A 25,257-nucleotide genomic window follows, 5' to 3' on the forward strand; every position below is an offset into this window, starting at 1 on the left:
AGTTCAGTTATGGACTGTTCTGAAGAACATGCGAATGGAAATGCCCATCAGCCAGTTGGAGAGATGAGCTGAAAGCTCAGGAAAGAGATGAGGTCTGAGATGTAAGTGTGAAAATCATCACCATGCAGGAATAATTAAATTCAAGAGAGTGAATAAAACAGTCCAAGGACAGTATGTAGATTCAGGAGAAGGAAAGGGGGTGGGGTGAGGTAGAGGGAGGGGAGACAGAGAAGGAGAAATAAGCCTGGATTCAGAACCTTAAGCAGACCAACACTGAAGAGACAGACAGCCAAGAGCAGCCCACAAATTAGAAACTCATTTTCACCACGTTATCAATATATCAGAAAAGTGACATCTCATCAAAGAAACAACAAACCACTGTTCAGCTTATACTAACCAGACTAGCAGACTCAGAAGCCTCATAGACCACCAAAGAAATCTCAGTTTTATAAACTAATGATAACGTGAGCATAATTCTTCAGACACATCTACTGAATTCTGTCTTACAAGATGAAGAAGAAACGTATACTCTCCATTTTACCAAGGAGAAAGACACTGAGGCCCAGAGAGACTGAGTAACCTGCCCAGGACCACACAGCAAAAAATACATAAATAAATAACAGAACCAGAGCCTCTACCTCCGATGCTGCCTCAGACAGCCCCCTGGAGTGGTACAAAGGCAGTCGTCCTAGGACAACCATCACCCTGCCCCTAACAATGGATGAGGCCTGTCTGAGCTTCCTGGGTTTGCTGATGAAGATATGGCTCCATCCTGGGCCAAGACAGGCTCCTAGGGACATGGGGTGGGCAGAATACGACAGTTAGGTTGCAGGAGATCAGTATTCTAGAGCCATCTCTGCCACTGACCAGCTTTGTCCACTGACCTTGGACTTCTCAGTTTGCTCAAAGGTGAAATGACCACACAAATCTCATCTACCATGAAGACTAGATTCTCTGAGCGAGACGCAGACTAGAACTGTAGGTACTAAGGGGTGACAGCTGAGTGCGAGAAAAGTAAGGCTATTCGGGGGTGAAATCTAGGTCCCAGGACCCTCCTCCCATCTCCCTCCCAGCAGATCTTTTCCTCAGACCTTTTTCTTTTTTTATGTTTTAGTCCAAATTCCATACTCTACTGAAATTATCTTTTGCACACTAGTTTCCCCCACAGGCTGTGAGCTCCTCAAGGAAGGGCCACTTGTATCCATCTTTGTGCCCCAAGCACCTAGGACAGCACCTGATTCTCTGTAAGTGCCCCAAAAATGTCTGTTGAACTTGAGAATTACTTCTCCTGAGTTATCTACATTTTCAGCCTAATCTCTCTGGCTGCTAAACAAAAGGTGTATCAACTAATAGAGGCATTTGGGGAAGGAGTCCAAGCATGGAGAAGGCACTTCAGAGGAATTGTCCAGTGTCCCTAAGAACTTTCTGAACGGGCGGGCCACTTCCTACTCTGCTCACCTCTGAGACTGGCTCTGTCTTCTAACGTGCGTGGTTGCCAATTCCTCCACTGTGTCTGCAGGGCTCCACAGCCTACACCGGAGAATCAGTGAGCACCAAGTAACTGGTAGCCCAAATCAAGGCTTCTCTTACAATCTGGAAGCAACAGCCCGAATTACTAACAATAAGTCTCTGAAGGAATATTCTCAAAGGATAATGACCTGATAGTCTCTCATCTTCACTGAGGACAAAACAAGAGAGAATGAGTTTGAATTATACCATGGGGGATTTCAGTTAGATCTTCAGCAGAACTTTCTCAATAGTAGGTCTCGAAAACATATTAAGAAGTAACCAAGAGAGGAGAGGTGGTGCGATCTCTTTCCTGGGGCCTTTTTTTTTTTTTTTTAATGAGATCTTCACATGTCGAGAAGATGTGTTTCATCATAGACAGAGAAAACACATGGTATCACCCAAGCTAAGGGCAAACTGTTCTCTGGAGAAGCTCCACCCTGTTCAGAGTAAACTTTATTACTGCCATTCCATCCAATCCCAAGAATACAGAAAGGTCAGGAAGAGCTTCCCAGTGTAATGACCCAGCTGGGAAACAAATGCTTGCCGGGTCAAGGCAGGCTGCTTTGAGGGGTCAGACTGGCACTCACGCCAAGCTTGGGTTACAGAGAACAGGAGAACGAGGCTAAGAGGCATCTTCTTTGATGAGAGGGCTCATATCCCCCCCTTTGGAGAAATGTCTCATTCTGATGGTTCCTCCAGAAACAGTGCTTCAGAAATCCTTCTATTTTCCTTATTTCACAGACTTAACCTGTCCTTAACCTTTCGATTTATGTTCTCCCTTACTTTATACAGGTACAAGGTGCAGAAGAGCAGATGAGAAAGGAAAGTCTCAATTAGAAAGAAACTCTGGGGAATTCCCTGGCAGTCCAGTGGTTAGGACTCCACGCTTCCACGGCAGGGGCCAAGGGTTTGATCCCTGGTCAGGGAACTAAGGTCTCACAAGCCACATGGCATGGCCAAAAAAAAACGTCTGAATGAGAAAAAATACCGGGGGACAATACACCAAGCATGCTCCTAATGTTTGGGTTAGCAGAGTAAAATGATGAGCTCTTGTCCTTTTCCCTACTGTCCAAAAGTTTTACAGTAACTAGTTATTTGATCACACATACAATATTCGTTGACTTTTATCATGTAAAAATTTCTTTTAAGACAAGCTGGGGGGACTTCCCTGGTGGCGCAGGGGTTAAGAATCCACCTGCCAATGCAGGGGCCACAGATTCAATCCCTGGTCCAGGAAGATCCCACGTGCTGCAGAGCAACTAAGCCCTTGAGCCACAACTACTGAGCCTGCATGCTGCAACTACTGAAGCCCGAGCACCTAGAAGCCCGTGCTCCACAACAAGAGAAGCCACCGCAATGAGAAGCCCGCACACCGCAACGAAGAGTGGCCTCTGCTCACGGCAACTAGAGAAAGCCTGCACGCAGCAACGAAGACCCGACACGGCCAATAAATAAATACATACATAAATAAAAACAGTAACCTGAGTAAAAAAAAAAAAAAGACAACAAGCTGGAAAACCCTTGGAGAGACTCAAAAAAGTATTGCTACGTATATCCCCATATCCCCTCCCTCTTGCGTCTCCCTCCCACCCTCCTCATCCCACCCTTCTAGGTGGTCTTAAAGCACCGAGCTGATCTCCCTGTGCTACGCAGCTGCTTCAAAAAAAAAAAAAAAAAACTGTATTGCTAAACTAACCGTCCATCGTCTTTCTGTATTTTCCTAATTGCTGGAGCAAATAATACGTGGGTTACCACACTCACCCCTGCCCAAAAGGGGCCCCAAGGCAAATTCTTTTTGCATAGTTGCAAAAGAAAGTGGAAAAACCAAGTGGGTTGTGGATTATTTTTTTCAGTCCCCTCACTCAGCCCCCACATTTCCTGACTAAACTCTGGAACCAGAAGCAGCAAGACCGAAAAACCTCTGTGGTCAGACCATGGAGGAAGGAGGCACCAGGCTAGAAGAAGCTCCAGAGACATGACAGATAGAAATTAGCCCAGACTTTAGGTCAGAGGCCTGAGTTCCAGAGTGTAACCCAGATCTGCCACTGAGACGTGCCTAACCACCCGTTTTCTTTATCTCATCCACAAAATCAGGGTGGAACAACCAGAGCCAGTTAGAATACGTACAAAGGATGCAGAAGAAAGGGCTTCCCAGCATCTGACCCAAAAGATGTATCAGGGCCTCAAATGAAAAAGCCGTGGGTGTCCTCCTCTGTCTCCTCTTTACCACTGGTCTTAGCTAAGGAACAACCACCTCTTCCTAGTGATGATTTTGATGAGATGACCCAGACACATGGTCTGAAAGCAGGGAAGAACATTTGACACCAGGGCTATCTTCAGGAGGTGGCACCTGGCTGCCCGCAGTGGCATGGAGGCTGGCAGGTGCAGGCCGTGGCCTGACATCTCTGTGCCCCAGCTTGAAGCATGTCCATCCTGCCTTCCTTCCACATTTGATTTTCTGTTATGCATCCCTGAAGGAAGCTTCACCATCTCCTCCTAGAGAAGGAAGGTTCCTTAGGCTCCAGAGTCACAGGACAAGAGCTCAGAGACCTCCCCCCACCCCGAAAGGTGTTGAAAAGCATCTCCCTTCACACTAGGTACAACTGCCCCTTAGCGAGTCACTGCACTGATATGGGCAATGGAGGAAAGAATCCCAAGAGAGCAAAGCCTGCAGACTTTGTAAAGCTCTTGTACACACAGCAACCAGGCCAGCACTCCTAGGCTCTCAGGCCAGCTTGGCTCTGTATCTGAACGTCTGCTTCAGCGCCCAGCGGCTCACCCACTGGGGTCAAGGAGGAAATTCCCCACCGGCAGCTCAGCCATTCAAGCGCCCTAAGGAAAACTCCGGAGTTCCCCTAGAAGCACTTATCAGTGGCCAGCATAGCAACTGGCCTATAGACGGTAGCTGGGAGAAACTAACCGAGCGGGGCAGGGTTATCACCTGTTAACCTGCCCCATGAAAATCCCAGCCTCTCCCCTGACACGGAACTGGCACTTCCTGAGTGCGTAACCACCACGGAAACTCTCAAAATACCAACTGCCATGGAGGAAACTGGCCAGTGTGAATCAGCCCACGGGGCTTAGATCTACCTTCTCAGTTTCCACAGACTGTTTGAATGTGGAAACCACATCTACAGCCCAAGGTCGGCTGCTTCTCACGGAGCAGTTCACCTACGCCATGTAGCACCACCCTCACACATCCCCGTGCTGACCTCTGACCTCTGACCTCTACAGACATCCTCAGTGGCCTTCCCATCCTCCCGACCTCCTTCAGAACCTCCCCTTCCACGTGGATGTGATCTCAAACACGCAAGGGCCAACTATTCCCAGGCCCCGGGGAGATGGTTCAGTGTAACTGTAAACAGCCCGGGCTCTGGAATCAAAAGAATGTGATTCAGATCTCACCCTTGCTTCTGTGCGACCAGGAGCAAATGAATCTCTGAACTTCAGGTTCCTCAGCTGTAAAACCCACCCGGGGGTTTGTTGTGAGGATTAAATGTGTATTTAAGGCGCTTAGCAGAAAGTAAGACGCAGTCCCCGCCTTCAAGGAAATAAGGGTCCGGGAGAGAGGTTTTTCCTAGTTTAACCTTATCCAGCACCAATAGTTTATTTAATCTGCTGACAAATCACAGGTCTCCTGTTTGATGCTTTGTGTGAAGAAAGCCATGAATTACCTCCCTCCCACACTCTCTGTGCTTCTCCTAGATGTCAGGGTCCACACGGAGCTGATGGGTGTAGCCCACATCAGCCTCCTCCCTGGAAACTGAGCTGAAACCGAAAGCAAGACTCCCTCCGAAGGTCAGAGTGAGGGGATGAAGACTTACGATAAATATACCAATGAGGAATAATCGTTACGTGCAAACCCACGTGCCAGCTAGACTGGCACCAGATAGATAACCAGGCTCACCAGGCTGGCAGAATCAGTGAGAGCTGCCACCTGAGGTCAGGTGTGCAGCCGAGCAGAAGTCATGACAGGGTAGATGTGTCACACAGAAGAGGGGACAGAACTGCCATGGGAAAGTGGTGCAAGAGGTAATAATAAGGAGGGCGTCCTGGGGAGACAGAGTAGAGAAGCACTTCTGTGGCCCCCATAAAGACAGCCTGCCGTCGGGCAGCCACACCTACACCCTTGCCCCTTGTCAGCTCTCCTTTCCCCCTCCAGAGAATGATGTCAGGATGCCATCACAGAGACACAAAAGTTGTGTCTCTGTCCAATTCTGACCTCTTGCCATAATCCAGCAGGTGAGAGAGGGACTCTAATCCTCAATTTGGGTTTTGAACAATCACCACAACCAGTTATGGCCAAGGGATTTGGGCAGACACGCAGGTACTAGTTCTAAAAGCCTGCCCCATCAACTTCAGACGACGTTATCCGTGGAGCTCAGAGGGCAACTCGGCCAGCAAAAAACAGTGCCACCTTATGTTAAACAGTGGCTAAGATGACAATTCCCAGCTGTAACAGTAAGTGCTGGAAGAACAGTGCAAGGCTCAGGCCTCTACCTCACACCTGGTTCACACAGAACAGCAAGAATTCGTTGCCTCCAATACCATTCTGAGCATATCTCTCCTGGGTTCCGGAACCTACAGTGGCTCCCCGTTGAGTTGAATCCTCTTTGCAGACAAAGCACACTGTCCATAGGATCTCAATACATCTTTGTTGACGGCCTGACTAATTGAAATGCAAACCCTTCAGCATAAATCATAGTCTGTCGGCCCATCACCACACCACCCTCATTTTTCCACATCCCTCATCAAGACCACACTTGGTCATCCATCCCCATCTTCAAGCCAACACACCCAAACTGCCTTCACCAAGAGGCTTCTGGTTCCCCTTCAAAACTCAGCTCTCCACAGAAAGTAGATTCGTGATTGCCTAGGGCTGGGGGCAAGGAGTAGAGGGGGATTGAGGGTAATATATAAAGGGTATGGGTTTCTTTTCAAGGTCATGAAAATGCTGTAAAATGGACTGTGGTGATAGTTACACATATTTGTGAATATACTAAAAACCACTGAATTATGTACTTTAAAACTGACTGAAGTGCATGGCATGTAAACTATATCTCAATAAAGCTGTCACATGTCAAAAAAACTCAGTTCTGGACTCATGTCCTCCAGGAAGTTTTCCCTGATTCATGAATAAGGATAATTTCACTCCAAAGAGGAAAGAAAAAGGAATCATTCACTCAATCGTTATTAATTTACCCATCAATAAACATCTATTGATCATGACGAAAGGCCAAGTACAGTGCTAGACAGTGAAGATCCAAGGATGAAACAGAGAAAATCGGACTCAGAATACTGGCCTCCAAGGTCTCTGCTAACTTCACCATTTTCTCTACTTCTTTCTTCCCAGGATTAAGGAAAAGAAAGGGGTCTCCTGATTCTCTTTATATTTTCATCTTTGTGCAGTTAAAATCCACAAGCTGAGGCCCTCTTGACACCGTGCCTTCTACCACATCAGACAGAATTGCACCGCAGGCCTCAAAGGGGCTTTTCTGTGTTGCAGAGAGGCAGACTTGGGGTGGGGACAGTGAAGAGGAAGGACGCTGCGTGGCCTGGTGTGCTCATTCCCCTAAACCAAGCCTGAGCTGGGTCACTTTCCAGTCACCATATCCAAGTCATGTAACGTGTGAGGAGTCCCAGGTGCTGCTCCAGGACACGTGAGTATGTAACCTATACTCTCAAGCACACATCCACTCCACGTGAGCCACTCACAGAATGATGCCAATAATCCTTCCCCCTTGCACAGCAAGAGGACGTTTACAAAACAGTCCCACGTCTATCACTTGAGACCTCCCATTCATCCACAGATGGAGCAGACGAAACAGAGGGGAAGGGAGGTGCCCAAGGTTCCACAGCGAAGAAATGACAGACCTTAAAATTTAGACCCACGTCTCCTGACTTGAGTTCCAATTCTCTTCGTGCCCTATTGCCTCTAAATGTCAATTCCTCCTCAGGGGATCATCTTGGCCATTTACAAGCACCCCTTCACTTGACCGCTTCTTTTCTTTCCAAGAAGCCGTCTACTTCCAAGGCCTAAAAGAGATGGGTTTTTGTTTTGGCCACAATCGAGACAGAGTCCAACAGGAGGCAGTTTAACAGTGGTTAAGAGTAGAGATCTGAGTCAGACAAACTTGGGTTTGAATCCAGAGGTTGTCTTTTTATACATACATGCATATATTCTTCTAATCCAGCAAGCCGCCATGGAAAACAACTACCATCTGGGGGTGTGCTGCGCCATGCGGCCTGTGGGATTTTAGTTCCCCGACAAGGGATCGAACCTGGGCCTTGGCAGTGAGAGTGCGGAGTCCTAACCACTGGACCGCCAGGGAATTCCCCAACTGCCAGTTTCTACACTACTCCTAGAAGGTGAAAACGCTTCCTGATTTAAAAGTATGTTTCCTGCTCCAACAAAAATGAAGATTCCACTAAACCTTTTTTTTGGCCACACGGCTTGCAGAGATCTTAGTTCCCGGACCAGGAATCGAACCCGTGCCCTTGGCAGTGAAAGCGCAGAGTCCTAATCACTGGACGGCCAGGGAAGTCCCTCCACTGCACCTTTAGACAGACTCTCTAAACCAAGATAGACTTCCCTAAATCTAACCAAACCCTCCCCTATCCCTTCCCCGGCTACCAGCGTAAGAATCTTCCCCATATTCTGTCCTCAGTGTACATGGCAGAATCTCAGGATCAAAATAGGGTCTCTTTTAGGGTTTCTCACATTTGAAGGGAAAGCTGACAAACCCGGATGAACTATTTTAGTTCAAGATTAGCTCCCACCAAGCTTGCCCCATTTCCCTCTACTCTCTGGAAAAGGTGACAGGATGAAGTAAGAGTACAGAAAGAATTGCTATCCTCAGGTCCCCAAAAAGCCCCAGAACAAAGCTTTACATCTGCGCCTGCAGGGATAACCACATCCAGTCATTACCACCAAATAAGAGAAAGGAAGCCTGGCAGGCGTAAAACGCTCACCATCTGCGTAACCCAGCCCAATTCCTCAGCGTCCCCTCAACGACACATCTCACCCTGTTCTTATGCCTTCATCTGTACTGTTCCCCTTTCCTGATCTCATGCCCCTGACATTATATTCTTCCTGTTTTCTACTACCTATGTGTACGTGTTGTGGTTTGAGCCTCTTCCTTCCAGAAGTCTTCTTCCTCTCTTTGCCTGACAGTACCACATGGCACACAGAGTATGTGTCTTCCAAAGATTCCATCTCCTCAATACCAAGGAAACTCACATGCCGTGATTTCTTATCCAAGTCTCCTCCCATCCTCCTTCTCAACTTCCACATCCCCACACTCTACCCAGCTCTACCCACCCTCCCTCCCTGCCTCCTGGCCATAGCACCGTTAGCTGGTACCAGACTGAACTCACAAGAACATCCAATAAATACTTGTTGAACTGAAATGAATGGAATTGAACAGACTAGGAAGAGGAGTCCCGGGGAAGGTGGCCAATCACTTGCCTGCCCCACGCAAAGGCACAGACCACTGTTTGGTGACAGGGCCCTAGAGCCTGAAGGTAAATACGGAGGGTCCAAGACATCAGTGCACCACTGAGGACTGCCCACCTCCTCCACCAGGCGACGGGCTTGGCTCAAACACAACCCCTGGCCCAGGCTGTGTGGAGCTGCCCTATGGTCTTCTACACCAGTCCTCTGCGCAGGGAAAGCAAACTCCCCGACTACTCAGATGCCACGCTTGTCCAGACAAAAAGTAGCTGGCACAAACCATCATGGTGCGGACCAGGCCTAGATGTCTAAGAAATGTGACTCACTCAGTGCGAATACTCCGCCACCTCCTCTACACATGGGGGCCAGGAAAGGCAACCTGGGGTGGCCAACAATGAAATAATAAAAATTGAAATGGAGCTTAGAAACTGAAGTCTGAGTGGAGGAGCCACTTAACCTCTCTCGCCTTCTACGATCCCTGTCTGTACAATGGGACTGACAGGGAGTAGCGACCTCAAAGAGGTTTCGTGGGGACTAACTGTGGAGATGGACTGTGATGTGCCCATCATACTGACCGAGAATGATAAAGGCTCGGTAAACATCAGCTGCTACGGCTGTTACTATTCATGTTGCTGTGAAGATCCAATGGGATGGAACGCAGCATGAAGCCCCGAGTACCCGTGTAATGGAAAGTCACCGGCCCCCCGGCCTGGACTGGGGAGATGGGTGACACGTGGGGAAGCCGTCCGCCCTGGCGAAGGGCTCCTGCAATCCTCGGCGAGGTTCCCCGGGGTGCCCTGGGCACCCCCCACCCCACCTCCCCGACGGCTGTGGGGAGGCCGGGGAGGAAAAGGGAAGACGGCTGGGGCGGGACAGGCACGTACCTGCTTTCGCTGCACTCCTTCCGCTCACTCACCCGCAGCCACTTGCGGAGGAGGAAGCGTTTGCGGCGCGGGGAAGCGCTGGGCGTGGAGCAGTTGGACCACGGGGTGTCCTCGTCGCTGGAGGGCGTGATCTCGATGGACGGCAGCTGCAGAAACTCCTTGCCCGGGGCCAAGACGCCGGGCAGGTCCCGGCTCAGCCCGGCCTCCAGGCTCGGCTCCTGCACATTCTTGGTGCGGCGCATCTTGAAGCGCCGGCGGCGGAGCGTGGGGGTCGACGAGCTGGACCAGACCCGGCTGCCCTCGGGCGCGCCCGGCGGCTCGGGCACCTGCAGGGCGGGCGGCTGCAGGCTCTCCATCATGTTGGCCGCCGGCATGGGGCCCGCCGCCTCCGCCCGGCGCCTCGCCGCCCGCCGGGCCCGCTCCCCGCCCCTCGCCCGCGGCGCCCGGCCTCTCACGTTAGGAAATGCTCGCCGCTCGAGCCGCGAGCGGAGCAAGTTCGTCTCCCGGAGCGCCGCGCGGGAGAGGGGAGCGCTGGGGCTCGCGGCGCGACCTCCCCGGAGTCTAAGTCGGCCGCCCGGCCGCCCTCCGGGGCTCCCCTCGGGCGCCCGCTGCTTTTCCTTCGGCGGCGCTCCCTCGCCGGCTGGCGGCGGCCGTGCCCGAGCGGGACTCGGCGGCCCGGGCCCCAAGGGGCGGCTCGGCAAACTCTCAGCGGTTTGCGTTCGGCGGACTAGGCTGGGGAGCCGGTCTTGGCGCTGCAGGGAGGCAGAGAGCGGGAGGAGGAGGCAGAGGGAGAGAGAGAGAGAGAGAGGAAGCAGACGCTGGATGAAAACAAAAGAGGAGGAACAGGGGGCGAGGAGCGAGGGTCACGTCTGTCCAGAAAGGGCGTGCACAGGCGGCGACGGCTGGCGTAACTGTACCCGGGATCCCTGGGGAGGGACGCTACCTCCGAGCCAAGGCTGCTCCAATCAGCCGAATGAAATAGGATCACAGCCCAAACTTTCTCAAAGCGACGGCTGGCCAGGCAGCTCTCATTAATCTAACTCCCTGCTTTTTCTTTGAGGGGGAGCAGGGGAAGGGAGGAACCGAGGAATTCAGTCAGGATACAGGGTTGAGGGAAGACTAGGGACTCTTCGGCTGGATCTCCTCTCCTGAGAAAGGTGCTCTCTCTGAATAACTTGGGGTGCAGGGGGGGTGCAGTTCTGGACACCGCTTCCAAAATGACAGGCTGAGAAGAGAGGACAGCTCTGTGGAATAAGCCGAGGACAGCAGACATGACATATGGAGGAAGGACAGACAGTAGGACCTGAGAGACACAGGACACACAGGACCAGTCAGGAAAAGGGAGTCATCTCCGTGCATCTGGGTGACCCCGTCAATACCAGAGCCCCATCCCAAGCACAGAATGAAATTAGAGGAAGGTGAGCACCCAGAAGGTGAAGCATACAGCAAAGTGAGTCTCAGGGAGCTAAGGGTACTCCCTTTACGTTCCTGGGGGCTGGATCAAGTCTGCTTCAACCTGCAGGGGGCATGGACTGCGTCACAAAACGTCTGTATGTCCCCAGGTCATGGACCCTCGAAAGTGTGGGTCAGTCCTGTCGTGTCCCAAGCTATGCTGAACCCCTCACTCCCTAGACCCAGGTACCACCCTAAGAGATTGGCCCTAGAACTGATCCACCTCACCGAGGAGCCCTGTTCAGGACTGAGTCTAAAGCAGCCCAGCTCCTAGATCATAGACTGTTACCGCCCATCTTTCCTCCCAGCCCACAGTGCATGTGCCTCTCCAGTAAGTCCTGCACGTGAGAGCCAAAGTAGAGATGATGGCTTTCAAAGAGACCAGCAGGAGTACAAATAGTGCAGCATTAAGTCCACAGTGCAATTCACCCAATCCTCTCTGCCCCTCTCCGTGAGTCCAGTAGGGAAACAATGCCCAGCTTCTGTGCCAGCATGAAGGTCATGAGAACATTTCACAAGTGTCCCAAAGCTGAGGAAAAAAAATCACATTCCTAAAGACCACCAGAACTCACTGTAAGAAAATATGTCCCTGCAGTTCAAGTGTGACAGCTGGCCATGGGTCCACCATGCCCTGCAATGACACATGGGGGGAGCTCCAGGCATTGTGACCCTGCACAACCTCCATGAGGCCAGGAATCTGAGGGAAGTATGTTTTGCTCCAGAAGAGAGAGAGACTGAAGCCGAAATGCCAGAGCCAGGCCCACCTGTAAATGACTCCCTGGAACAGCGGGCCTGTCTTATTTCTGACCCTTCTCCACATCCGGCCACTGGCTCTCTCAAGGGTGGCTTGGTATCACTCTATTTTAACTCCTGGATGTGTCCCGGAAAGGATCAACTCCTTCCCATCAGGTGTCAGGCCTGGCAAGCGGCAGGACACTGCTTCCGGCTCCGGAATGCCCAGGAAGCCAAGCTGTCCCTCCAAACTTCAGGGTCCGGAGCGAAGCCACAGAGCTGCTCACTGCCTTGGATTTCCTCCAAAGATGAGCGGGTTGCTGGGGATCTGGTAACTTTTCAGTTCAAGGAACCTGCTTGTTAAGGGGGCAGTTGAACTAAGAGAGCGGCGTCTCGGGTGTTTAAGGGGCAAAAGGAAGGTGGGTGGGCTCACTACCGTTCACTGGAAAGCCAAAAAACAAAACAAGATGGAACAAAACAGGAGGGTGCACACACAGGGGCCAGAGGGTTCCATGGGTATTTTGGGGAGAGGGAGATTCAGCAAGGGGATTGGCCCCCTTAAGGGGACCGTGCGCCCTCTGAATTTAAATGTACACCCCTTGAAAGGAAGAAAAACAAGCAGCTTCCTCCTCCCACACACTTCAGCCCCTTTTCCACCCACAAGAGATGCTGGACCTAAAATCTAAAACCCCGTGAGGTTTAATTTAAGCCTTGTGCCCAGCAGTAGTTGAGTGATCATTTACATTTCTCCTGGCCTGAGGGAAAACCTCCTCCACACTAAGTCTGCAACGGTTTCACTTGGGAAGCAGATACCCAGAGTACCTGAAGCCCCCAGCCACTGTCCTAGCTCACCTCCACCTGCAAGTCTCGGCTTAAAGAAAAGAAGGTACTTGTCACCCAATAAAACCCTACTCAAAACACATCCACCAGAAACTAACACAACATTGCAAATCAACTCTACTTCAATAAAGAAAATTTTTTTTAAAAAAAAACACATCCCCATCCCACCACCCTCAGCTGTTTCCTTTCCACTGTGGCACTGTCAAGGAAGATGATAAATGGGACACTAGTTTGCAAATGAAATGCCCTCCAGCTGCAAGTCATCATTGCTGTGAAAACTACACACATTAAAGGAAGGACCAAGTTTGCCCTCCCTTTGATTCTGTCCAGTGTCCTGTGTGTTTTGTTTGTAAAGCAACCTTTACACTGTCACAAAGGCTTTCATCTGTAATACTTTATCTTCCCAGTGACCCTAGCAGTGAGGACAGATGTTATTACCCTCATTTTACAATTTATTGAAGTGACGCACAGGAAGATATCCAAGGTCAGAGATAAAAACACAATAACTGATCCATGACAAAGCCAGAACTTGAACCTGGGTCATCTGAAGCCACTTAGAGGCCACCCAAATCTCATCAAATGCATCAGCTCTGGAAAGCAGGTCCCTTGGAGCACCAGCATTTCACCAGCCCTGATTTTAGTTGGGTATGTCACGAAACGACGTGTAGCTACTCAGTTCCATCCGTATTTTACAAGTGTGGAAAGGGAAGTGCAAAGTTCTGCAAAACAATTTCTCACAGGAGCTGGTGTCAGGGGGTCAGGACTAAAGAGCTTCAGAATCTGAGCCACTGCATTCCTCCCAAGTCCCCCCACCCTTCCACTTGTCTCCCATATTTCACTCTCAGCCGACTGGGCGGTTCTCCAGGAAACTGCCCTCACCTGTGGCCCCTCCAGACAGGTGTTGCCAGACCAGCCAGGCCTGCCTGCCCCCAGCTCACACAGCCAGGCCTCTGACTTTAATGAAAGGAGCTCATGTTACCAAGCAACTGTTGTTTATTCTCAACTGTTCAGGCTCCCTTTTCCTGCAGACACAAGACATCCAACACCTGTCTACTACTTCTGGAGCCCTGCAAACTCCAAAGTCCATTATTCAGCAGAAACTTCCAGGAGGGAACTTAAGTGAAAAATAGCAGGTGAGAAGCTAGATTTCTCCTGGGTGCCCACCCAGGCGAGTGGGAGGCAGAAGGGGCAGGTCCCCACCCACACCCACCCACATCCCTCCAGCCCCAGGGATGCCAAGGGCAGGCAGCTCCCAATAGCACGGACAGGTGTGTCCCCTCCAACGCGGCTGCCACAGGACAGTCAGTCCCCCGCTCAAGGTGAGGACACAGACTCTCTCTCCCTCAGGACATCAAAATAGCCAGACCCGTGGGCTGGCTCACGGACCAGAGAAAGAAGTGGGCAGTGGGCATTCACAAAGAGGAACTTGTTGCTATCAGAGAACTGGAAATCCTGATAGAAATGTGGACGAGGCCACAAGAGCAGCGTAATGAACTGTCTTCAAATACAAAACGAAGCACGGCCGGATCATATACTGAAACGCTTCTTCCGTTGCCAACCAAGAGGAAATGAGTTTGTGTAGTACTCTGTGTGGGAGATTCAGGTTAGATGATAAACATTTCCCGAGAGAAAGGCCAATTAAGGGCTGGAATGGATGACCAAAGATGGTTTAGAGGGCGGCTTTCTCTGCACATCTTTAAAGGTAACTGGAGCACAGTTAGAGGTAGAAGCAGGAAAGAATGATCTCGTAAAGGCCCAACCATCGTGGGTCTGTGGGCCCCAGATTCTCTCTCTTTTAAATAAAAGCAATTCACGTATGCCTAAAACAAAGTCCATTTGAACTGATGCATTTCTGGACCAGGGCGTTTTGATTGCTGGATACTAAATACCTCCCTGAAACCCACGGACAGCTTTAATATCTGCACTGTGAAACAGAAATAGGAGGGTGGTGAAGGACAAGGGGCTGGGAGTGGGGACTGCGGGGACGGGTGAAATTGGAGAGAGCAAGCTTCAAGCCCTCCCCTGGTAGCCTGAGTCTGTTCCCTCCTCTAATCCCTACCTCATCACCCTGTGCAGCAGCTCGTCACTGAAGCCATCAGCGCGGTTTCTGCACTCAGTTTGTGTGATTAGAGAGTGCTGGAGGATGCTGGCTAAGCACAATCTAAATAAAACCACAGTGGACCAGCCTCCACGTCCAGCTTCTCCTTCTGAGAAAAAGGAAGAAAGAGCTGCAAGACTTTTCCCGGGTCTCAGTTCCCAAGGATGGTGCGCTGGCGAGGTCTCTCAGCCTTGGGAAACGCGCAAGGTTGGCAGCACGCTTCCGCCAGCCTTCGGTGGCCGATGCCAGGGTGAGCAAAGACGTCACCCCAGGAGGACTGTCACCAGATAAGCCTGCCTGGTTTAACTGCTCATCGAAAGGCTTAGGAGTCAATCCAGACTATTCTGCACAACACTTGGCTGACCCTGATTTTGCAGACAGACATCATCACTTGTCCTCTAAATCTTCCAGAGGACATCAGGGCTGGACAAGACTTCCTGCGGCCACCCCACCCGTCTCCTTGTCGTCCATCCCGGAGGAGGCAGGTGGCCTGCTCTGGGTTGCCTGCTGCTTTCCTCTGAAGGGTCCAAATACTATGGGCACCGTAAACTAGTGACTGCGTGCACAGGCCCACAGGCCTGTTCTCTGAGCTTCTGACCCTTTCCACCACTTACCAGCTGTTGGATTTGGTGATGAGTTATTTAATTTCTTTGTGTCTCTGTCTCCACACCTAAAAAAAATCAGGATAATTAATAGTGTCTGTGGGACTTCCCTGGTGGTCCAGTGGTTAAGACTCTGCACTCCCAATGCAGGGGGCCCAGGTTCGATCCCTGGTCAGGGAACTAGATCCCGCATGCCACAACTAAGACCCGGCACAGCCAAATAAATAAATATTTTTTAAAAATAGTGTCTCCCTCCTGCAGCTGTTGTGAGAGCATCTGAACAGCGTAGGGCATTTAGAATAGTGCTTGGCACCTAGGAAGTGCTCTATAAATGTTGGCCTTTTTGTACCTAATTAAGTCTCCATCATAAGACCTGTGTTAGGAAACACGACCACTCGCGTTGATTTTCCATTCAGTTTAATTCTAAGAGTACACGTTAAGCTACAGCAGCGTGTGAGCTCCTTACTAAGCGCTGGGGAGACAGCAAGACAAGCATGACACGGGATGTGCGTTGGAGCATACAGCCTAGCAGGGCAGAATTAATTAAGTGCAAAGCATAAGCGCTAACAGCTGTGAGTGGAAAATGGATAAATTTTAACCAGAGGGAAAGAGGTGGTCTGGGAAGGCTCTATGGAGGAATTAGTATTTAAGTGAAGACGTAACGTATGAATTTCAGTAGAAAAGAGGAATGGAGCATTCTGGAATAAAGGAAACATTTGAGTAAAGGCACTGAAGAGAAAAAAACCCATGGAGAGTTTTTGAAAATAGGAAGAAAGAAGTCAGGGCTTATGGAAGGACACAGAGGAGATGAGGATGGACAAACAAGAGGGTCATATTGGTGAGTACTTAAAGTTTAGTTTATTCTTTAAACAAAGGGATGCTATTCAAGTTTTTTTTCTTGGGGGGGGCAGGCAGTAACATTATCAACCTGTATTTGAGGAACAGCAGTTCTGGTGACAGTGTGAAATATATATACTGGAGAAGCAAAAGATGGGACACACAGAGGCCAATCCAGAGACTGTCATTCAATCCGTCCATATTTTTGGAGTATCAACTATGCACGGCAAACAATGCAGGTAAATGATGGAGAAAATGTGAAATAGGGCGGGAGAAAAATGTGGGATGAGAGGAGGTGGGCAAGGGAAAGAAAAGTCCTATGAAGATTTATTCAGAGTCACAGATTAGAAGAAAACCAAGAATGTGGGATGATTCGGAAGTCAAGGGAAGGAAGGAGCCAGTGTTTGTTGAATGACTACCGCAAGCCAGACACCGGGCAAAGTGCTTCACACACAAAATCCCATTCAAGCCTCCCAACCACCCTGAGAAACAGATATCAAAAGTCCCATGTTAGGGGCTTCCCTGGTGGCGCAGTGGTTGGGAGCCTGCCTGCCGATGCAGGGGACACGGGTTCGTGCCCCGGTCCGGGAGGATCCCACATGCCGCGGAGCGGCTGGGCCCGTGAGCCGTGGCCGCTAAGCCTGCGCGTCCGGAGCCTGTGCTCCGCAACGGGAGAGGCCTCAACAGTGAGTAGGCCCGCGTACCGCAGAAAAAAAAAAAAAAAAAGTCCCATGTTAGGATGAGGAGAGATTTTAAAAGGTGCCTGACTTGCCCAAGTTCACACAGCAAGTGGAAGAGGAGCACAAATGTAAACCAGGGTCTCCCTGCTTTAAAGTTCATGCTTTTTCAATTACACCACATTTCAGAAAGATAAGCGATGCCCAATGCTATAATGAAGTCAGGCAGGAGGAAGACTGAGATAATCCCATTAGATTTTGTAATTGGGTCGTTGGTGACCTCTGAGGGAACAGCGGGGGTGAGGGCAGGAGACGGAATGCGATTGCCAAAGGTGGAAGAGCACGGAGCGAAGCAATACATGGAGGCTGCAAGAGACCGTGCTTTCCAGAAACCAGGCAGTGGAAGGAATGCCTTTCATTTCTATTCGTTCTTAAATAGTTATTGAGCATCTTCTATGTGATAAACACTCTTCGAGGATCTGGAGTTAGACTGGGAAAAGGTGTGTGTGTGTGTGTGTGGTGTGTGTGTGTGTGATTGTTGGCAGATGTTATGTTTCAGAGGAACAAAATGTGACTGTACGATTATGCCATTTAAAATGGAGTTCTGCCTCTATCTGCTAAGAAAATTGAAGCTTGGGGGTGTACCTGGTAATCTAGCAAATCAATCAAAAAGTATTTAATATGCCCAGACTCTAAGCATACCATAATACTGGGTACCGTAAAAGGTTTCTGAAAAGTTTCTGCAAAACTATTTATTTATTCCTCAAAATAATTTTTGAAGGTTTATCAGAGATGACCCTGGCCTCAATTGCTTCAACTCTTGAGGCAGGGGGGAGAGCAGAAAACCAATCCAAGAACTATAGTTTGGTAAGAAAATCCACTTCAATAGAAGCATGTACCAAATGCAGTGTGAGCCCACAGGAGAGAGAGCTTGATCCAGAAAGAACTTCATGGAGGAGACAGTATCGACCCAAGGTGGAAGGTTAGCAGAGGAGTTTTCCAGCTAGACCAAGGGGGGCATGCTTCCAGGCAGAAGGACCACTTGTGCAAAGGCACTGAGGTGTAAAAGAGAGCAGGGTATATTCCTGGAATCACAAAAAGAACAGCCTGGATCATAATGTTCCATTAGGTGAGGGATGAAAGCAAGAGATTACATCTACTATAAATCTTCCTTCATTCACCCATTTAAACACAAATTGATTGAGCACGCTATGTTCTACGTGCTAGAAAACAAGGTGGGGGTGTGTCTGTGCACATAACCAAGTCTGTGCCCTGGAGGAGTTTACATCCTGGTGATCACAAAATTCCAGAATGATGGAACAGAGATTTCAAAGATCTGACCCAACCATCACTTTATCTCCACTGTTCCTTCTGTTTCAGAGATTAGAGAAGGAGGCACAGGGAGGTTACAGACATTTACTAAAGTCGCGTATCAAACAGCCGAGGATTCACAGATGATAAAGTGCTTTGCAAGCAAAGACCAAGACAAAGACCTGGAGGCTTAACTCACTCAAAGAGAAGGGCCCCAAAGCTCTAGGAAATGATTCCTTTCGAGCACTGAAGCAACCACCTAAGGCTTTTATTTCTGACAGAAACGCGGGCTATTCCACCTCCCTTAAATCAGAAAAGTAGCCTCCTTTTACAAAGACTCAAACCCGGATCCAGAGCAGTAGAGATGTTGGAACAGTGCTTCCAGGGTTGACCAGAAGCGTGGTAACTTCTTGCCCTGGGGTATGACGCTGAAACTGTAAAAGCTGCCCAGTTTGTTCTGATGGATACAATGGCATGTTTGACGAGCATGACAGGGACGCTAGCCTTTACATACCACTTCAAACCAAAAATTCGAGTTATTTTGTTGTGACACAGGAAGGGGCTAAAGAAGGCTGGGCTCAGGAGAGGTATTTTAGCCGCAGCCCCTGTAATCCACATCTGGACAACGATTCCCACTGCAACCTGAGTTATTTATCCTTCTGCAAGGAACACATCTGGAGGGAGTAAGTGTAGATAATTCATTCCTGTAAAATTCTGCATTTAGTGTGAGCTGTTGCCTTGAAATGAAAGTCACACTGTCAGATGTTCCCACTTTTCAGGAATAAATAGTCCACCACCCTCTACCCTGGCTGTACTCTGCCCGCAACTGCCCCCTAGTAGCAACGCCGGTGCTTGCATTCCCCCACCCCTCCTCTAGAAGCTGAGACCCTGGACCAATGCCCACAAAATTCACAATTCAGTGACTGCTTGGAATTTTAAACACTCTGAAATTGGGATTTGGGGATTGGTTATGCTGGGTGATCTCTGAAGTCTCGATTGTAGCTCTCACAGTCTATGAACTGGAAAGGTCTACTTTGCTTTAAGCAATCCTGGTGTATGAAAACACCGATTTTAAAAATGTATGCACTGGGGGTGGGCTTCCCTGGTGGCGCAGTGGTTAAGAATCCCCCTGCCAATGCAGGGGACACGGGTTCGAGCCCTGGTCCAGGAAGATCCCACATGCCGCAGAGCAACTAAGCCCGTGTACCACAACTACTGAGCCTGTGCTCTAGAGCCTGTGAGCCACAACTACTGAGCCCAAGTGCCACAACTACTGAAGCCCATGTGCCTAGAGTCCGAGCTCCGCAACAAGAGAAGCCACCACAATGAGAAGCCCGTGCACCGCAACGAAGAGTAGCCCCCGCTCGCCACAACTAGAGAAAGACCGTGTGCAGCAACGAAGACGCAACACAGCCAAAAATAAATAAAATAAAATAAATTAATTTTTAAAAAAATAATAAAACAATTAAAAGGTATGCACTGGGGGGACTTCCCTGGTGGTGCAGTGGTTAAGACTCCATGCTCCCAATGCAGGGGGCCCGGGTTCGATACCTGGTCAGGGCACTAGATCCTACATGCATGCTGCAACTAAGAGTTCACATTGCCACAACTAAGGAGCCTGCCTGCCACAACTAAGACCTGGCATAGCCAAATAAAAATAAATAAATACTTTTAAAAAAATGTATGCATTGTAATGATCATCTTATAATACAAAGCATTTGTTTTACAAAAAGGATTCATTAAGATAGATTGTTTCTTTAGGTGTAGGAACATTTTTATTCAATTAATCAACTTGAATACAGCACACTCTACGAGGAGACCACCATTGAACACCAGATGTCCACATGAACCTGAAACGTCACTGAATGCTGAGTGATCTTGTTTCTTCATAGTTCCAGGAAAAGAAAGAGCTCCGTTTCCCATACCCTCAACCACTCCCTTGATGTAAGTTAGTACTTTGGGAAGACATATTAACTCTGTCTGACAGTTGGAAAGTTTTATGAGCAATAGAACTTCCTTAGGCAATAGAATTATAGGCCTGGAAGACACATCAGTTACTTAGTCCAATTTCATTAGCTATCTGGTCCATTCTTCCTCTGCCCTGTCCCACCCAAGGTCACAAATGAGAAACTGAGGCACTGGTAAGCTCAATCTTGGACCAAGGTCATAAGGGTGAAATGGAAATTTCTTTCTGTTAAGTCAAATATCTTTTGGTCAAATTCCACCTTAATTCCTTCCAGTGTTGTTTTGGAGGTAGTATTTTGACCTCAAAGAATAATTAAAAAACAAATGGTACTCAGGAATCCAGATACTCATTCTGCTTTTGTCCACACACATTCTGTGTGCATCTAATTCCCTCATAAACCCACAGAGAGCAAGAAGTTAATGAAACACAAACACCTCCCTAGAACTGATCCCAACACGTGAACGTTCAGATTTGCACAAAAGACATCACAGTGTTTATTGCTTTTGCAAAGGCCTTTTGGCTTTAAACAAATAGAACTCCTTGATGTGGGAAATTCCCCTCGTGCATTTCAAATATTGCTCAATTGATACACAATTTTGCAACAATACTACTCCTTAATGAACATATGTCTGTGAATGATCAACTTACATGCTCATATCCTTTCATTTCAAAGCAAATATATGATAACGATGGCTTGAACCAAATGAAAAATCTGTTTTAGCCAAGCATAGACTAGAAATGTTCCAATTGCCTAAAAATTTGCAGATTCATCTAAAATTTCTCGAGCCAGGCACTGTATTTTCTCATTGAAGCCTCACGAAAATCCTGAGGTCGTGCCAATTTTCCCATTTTAGAGATGAAGAAAACCAAGCCCAGAGAGATCAGCTTTAGGTGCTAAGATGCGATTCAAACCCAAGTAGTCTGAACCCCAAACCGGTGTTTTCTGCACTCCTCCATGTTACTCTATTTCAACTTCCTGTAAAAAATATGTTGTCAGTCACTATTCAACTGGTTCTCCTGCCAGTTTTTGTGAAGACTTTGATTTGCAATTTGGTAAATAAACTGATACTTGCGACTGTGATTCTACAAACTGAGACACTGTTTTCCCGTCTAATGCGGTCAGTTCCTATTTGTTCCCTATCTAAAACACACCACAAAGTTAATACCAATTTCCTTGGGCCTTCCTATTGAATTCTAAATACTCTGAAAAGAAACTCTATCCCAAACATTTAGTAGAATTCACTTGGTAGAAGTGCTTGCAAGAAACACTTTATTTATTTATTTATTTTTGGCTGCGTTGGGTCTTCGTTGCTATGCGCGGGCTTTCTCTAGTTGTGGCAAGCGGGGGCTACTCTTGTTGAGGTGCGCGGGCTTCTCATTGCGGTGGCTTCTCTCGTTGTGGAGCACGGGCTCTAGGCGTGCGGGTTTCAGTAGTTGTGGCTTGCGGGCTCTAGAGCGCAGGCTCAGTAGTTGTGGCACACGGGCTTAATTGCTCCGCCGCATGTGGGATCTTCCCGGACCAGGGCTCGAACAGTGTCCCCTGCATTGGGAGGTGGACTCCCAACCACTGCGCCGCCAGGGAAGTCCAAGAAGTACTTTGTATTGGCACGTTCTGGTCACGTAAGCAGTTTCTCATTTGCAACTAAAGACGTCAGTGAAGCCCTAATTCCTAATTTGTACCCAAGTGTCTCTCTCACACCTCTTACCTGTTAAGAAGTCCACCTGTAGATCTCAGGTGAGTCAGCCGGGCTCTGCAGGTGCTGGTGCCTGGAGGCTTCTGTTACTGAGATTTTTCCACACAATGCTCCAAGCAGGGCCTGTGCACAAACAGGGCAGTTTGAGGCTCCACTCAGTTGGTTTGCTTAAAACGAGGCTTGCCACCGTCTGCTGAAATGGTAGCTGAGTAAACACTAAAGACTTTTAAAAGTATCTTCTCTGTGGTCTTTGGGTTCTAATTTAGCGTCCACAGGTAGATCTAACTTGTTTGCAGGACTTAGGAAGGCAGTAGCTTCAATCTTGCTAGCCAGGGCAAAGTCTCTGTTCTTGAAGGCTGGCTCACATGATCTCACTCTGTGCAAGTTCACCCTTGCATCCTTGGACCTTGGAATCAGCACATTAGACTCCATCCCCACCGAAATGAAATCTCCCAGCTTAACCAAAGAGCGACTAGTCAGCACTCCTTGGTCCCACTGTCCTTCAGGCAGGGCCCCACCAGGATACTGAAAACCTAGGTTACTGCTCTGCCTTTCTCACTCTCCTCTTCTCTTTCTTCCCTCTCTCTGTCTCTGTCTCTTTTTTTCTCTCTCTCTTTCGCACACACACCCCATTCTTAGAGATTCTCCCCCCTTCCTTCAATGACCAGACACTGTTCATCCAAAAATAAATGGTGGGTTCCCCATCGGGGAGGTGTCCAAGCAGAGACTGAACGCGTGGAGGACATTCTCACATTGAGGTTGAGACCAGATGATTTCGGCGGGCACTTCCAGGTCGAAGGCTGATAGTATCCCAGAGGTTCCAACGTGCTGGAACAAGTCCACAATAGCTTCTAATTGTCCTTTTATGACTTCTCCTTCTTTTCTTTTTTGAGAATGTCCTCCACATTCATTTAAATCAATCCTTACTTGTATAAAAAGACCTTGGCGCACTTTACCCACACTGCTTTGCAACACATCTTTTTCCACCCTGTATCATAATTACTCGTGTACCTTTTCCACATCCCCACAGACTGTAATGCCCCCAAGGCAAGATTTCTGTCCCATTCATCTGTGTCATCCTGTTACGGAGCTCACCGCCCCACATGGTGTATCTGCTCAGTGAACGTCTGTGAGTGAAGAAATGGTGGGTGGGGCAGTGTTGGTGGAGGGGAGTCAGGAGGACTGAAGAGGCACCCAGTGCAGTTAGCTTCCCAGCCCCATGCTCTCTGGGGGTTGCTTGCCCTCCTGGAGAGACGAAAGCTGAAGAACACGGTCCATCTCTGCCCTGCAGTGTCCCCTGGGACAGCTCTGACCATGGTCGTACTTTCCCTCAGATCATCACGACACACTCATGCTACATTGCATAGGAGGTCTCAGGAGGAGTCACCTGGGACTATAATGCTCCCTGCCCAGAACATCCATTCCTGATTAACTAAAAGCTCAGGTTTCTTAGGTAAGGGGGTTTGGACTATGAATCTTTGGGGAGCGATTAAAGGAAGGAACAAGAATGCATTTGGAAACAGCTGCTTACCTATCAACTCTTAAGAAAACACCCTGAAATGGAGTTTGATCAATTCTCCCTCAGGGACTGGGGAGGGCCTCAGTTTAACCACTCCTGTGAGAAAGGATTTCATCCTACTCTCTTGCGCAGATCTCCAGATAGGCCCAGCTCCCAGCTTCCCCTTGTGGGAAGCCCAGGCCCACTTGAGTTCTGCGGCTGCCCTGCACTCCAAAAAATAACCACCCTCTTCCACGGTTTCCTGTCCCAAGGATGTTTGCCAATCTTGATTATAAGGCCAATGTTAAGTCACGATTTAGTTCCACAATTAAATGACTGTTCATTCCGTTTGAGTTTCAAAGGGGAAAAAATACCTTAGAGGAAGCCACCCGCCACATTTTATAGATAAGGAATTCAGCTCAAGAAGTACCTCTCTGTTGGCTGTCTTTGTTAGCCTGTTTGCTGCGGTACAAAGACGAAGTTAATCCGTTAATTACGGAGGAGCTGAGTCCAGAACCACAGTAGCACATACTTTGTAAAAAGATAAACTTTAAGAACAGTTTTTGATTTACTGAAGTTACCACATACTTCTACACGTTAAACTGCTTCATCCTTCCTGTTACTGTTTTACTAACAGTGCTCTCTACAGCACACTGTCAAAATAATTTGTTTTCCATTTTATGGGCACTAAGTGCCTTATACGGGTAAGAGTTTGGCCCAGGTTCCAGGAACAATTTGCTTGTTTTCTGAGGGGAAATGTTACAAAGAGCTACTGACGTACACAGGTTCTATGCCGAAGGTGGGAAGGGAATTTTATGTAAACTAGACCAATACAAACACAATCATAGTACGACTAGCTAACATTTACTGCACACTTACTGTGAATCAGGCATGATCTCAATTAATCCTCAAATCACCCCAATGAGGTAGTTGTTACCCCCATTTTCAAATGAGAAAAAATGAGGTTTGGAAAGGTCACGTAAAGACACACAGCGAATCAGCAGCTGGGTTGGGGTTCAAACTGCACAACTGAAACCAAGCAGGACCCTGTGGGGCTCCTGGGTACGAAGCCTTTCTGTGTCCCCCGTTTCTTGTTTGTAGGGAACAGCCTCCAGCCTCCATGACCTTCCCTGAGTGTCAAAGGGCAGATGCGAGCAATTGCTAATCAGGGAAGGGAGGGGATGCAGAGACAAAGGAGGAGACTACCTGCGGCCAGATTAAAGCAGTGCAGGCCCTGCACACACCCTGATTCTTATTAGCAACTCTGTCCTTGAACCGTTGCTATAAAACTCCTCACCAAATCCCCCCAGGTTGGGACACAGAGTTTCTGAGGGGCAGGAGTCTGCCGTGTCCGCCTTAGCCTGCAAAGCCATTCTTTTCTACTTCACCCAAAACTCTGTCTCCGAGATTCATTTTGGCACCAGTGCGCAGAGGCCAAGTTTTCGGCATCACAATCTGATGCCAGAGTTTGTGCCCTCCCATGGTTAGCTTGGTCTCTCCTCTGGTGTGCAATGATCTCTGTCTTCAATGGCAGCATCTTGGTCCTAAACTGTTACCTGATTTGATAACTCGTTCATACGCCTATCCTACACAGTTATGGCACGTGCCTTGTAAAAATATGCATTCTTAATATCCATCACATGACCAGTTTGAGATAAATGTCAGTACTGGTGTGCAGATACGAATTCCCAAAGCTGGCAGACA

The 25,257-nt window shown here is 48.7% G+C and overlaps 1 protein-coding gene and 1 non-coding gene across 2 annotated transcripts in view; one reads left to right on the top strand and one right to left on the bottom strand.

Annotated features, from left to right (window-relative positions):
• Nucleotides 1-10,816, bottom strand: part of GRAMD1B (GRAM domain containing 1B) — a 176,057-nt gene extending 165,241 nt beyond the window's left edge. Inside the window, exon 1 of the mRNA XM_060017759.1 lies at nucleotides 9,847-10,816. Within this exon, the coding sequence (XP_059873742.1) occupies nucleotides 9,847-10,220 (374 nt within the window). The 5' untranslated portion in view covers nucleotides 10,221-10,816. The remainder of the gene's footprint in view (nucleotides 1-9,846) is intronic.
• A 4,861-nt stretch (nucleotides 10,817-15,677) lies between these two features.
• TRNAG-CCC (transfer RNA glycine (anticodon CCC)) lies at nucleotides 15,678-15,750 on the top strand. The gene has a single exon. It is a non-coding gene; the product is annotated as a tRNA-Gly (tRNA).
• The last annotated feature ends 9,507 nt before the right edge of the window (nucleotides 15,751-25,257 follow it).

Source organism: Delphinus delphis, chromosome 8 (genome assembly GCF_949987515.2).
Source record: "Delphinus delphis chromosome 8, mDelDel1.2, whole genome shotgun sequence".
Classification (NCBI taxonomy): Eukaryota; Metazoa; Chordata; class Mammalia; order Artiodactyla; family Delphinidae; genus Delphinus; species Delphinus delphis.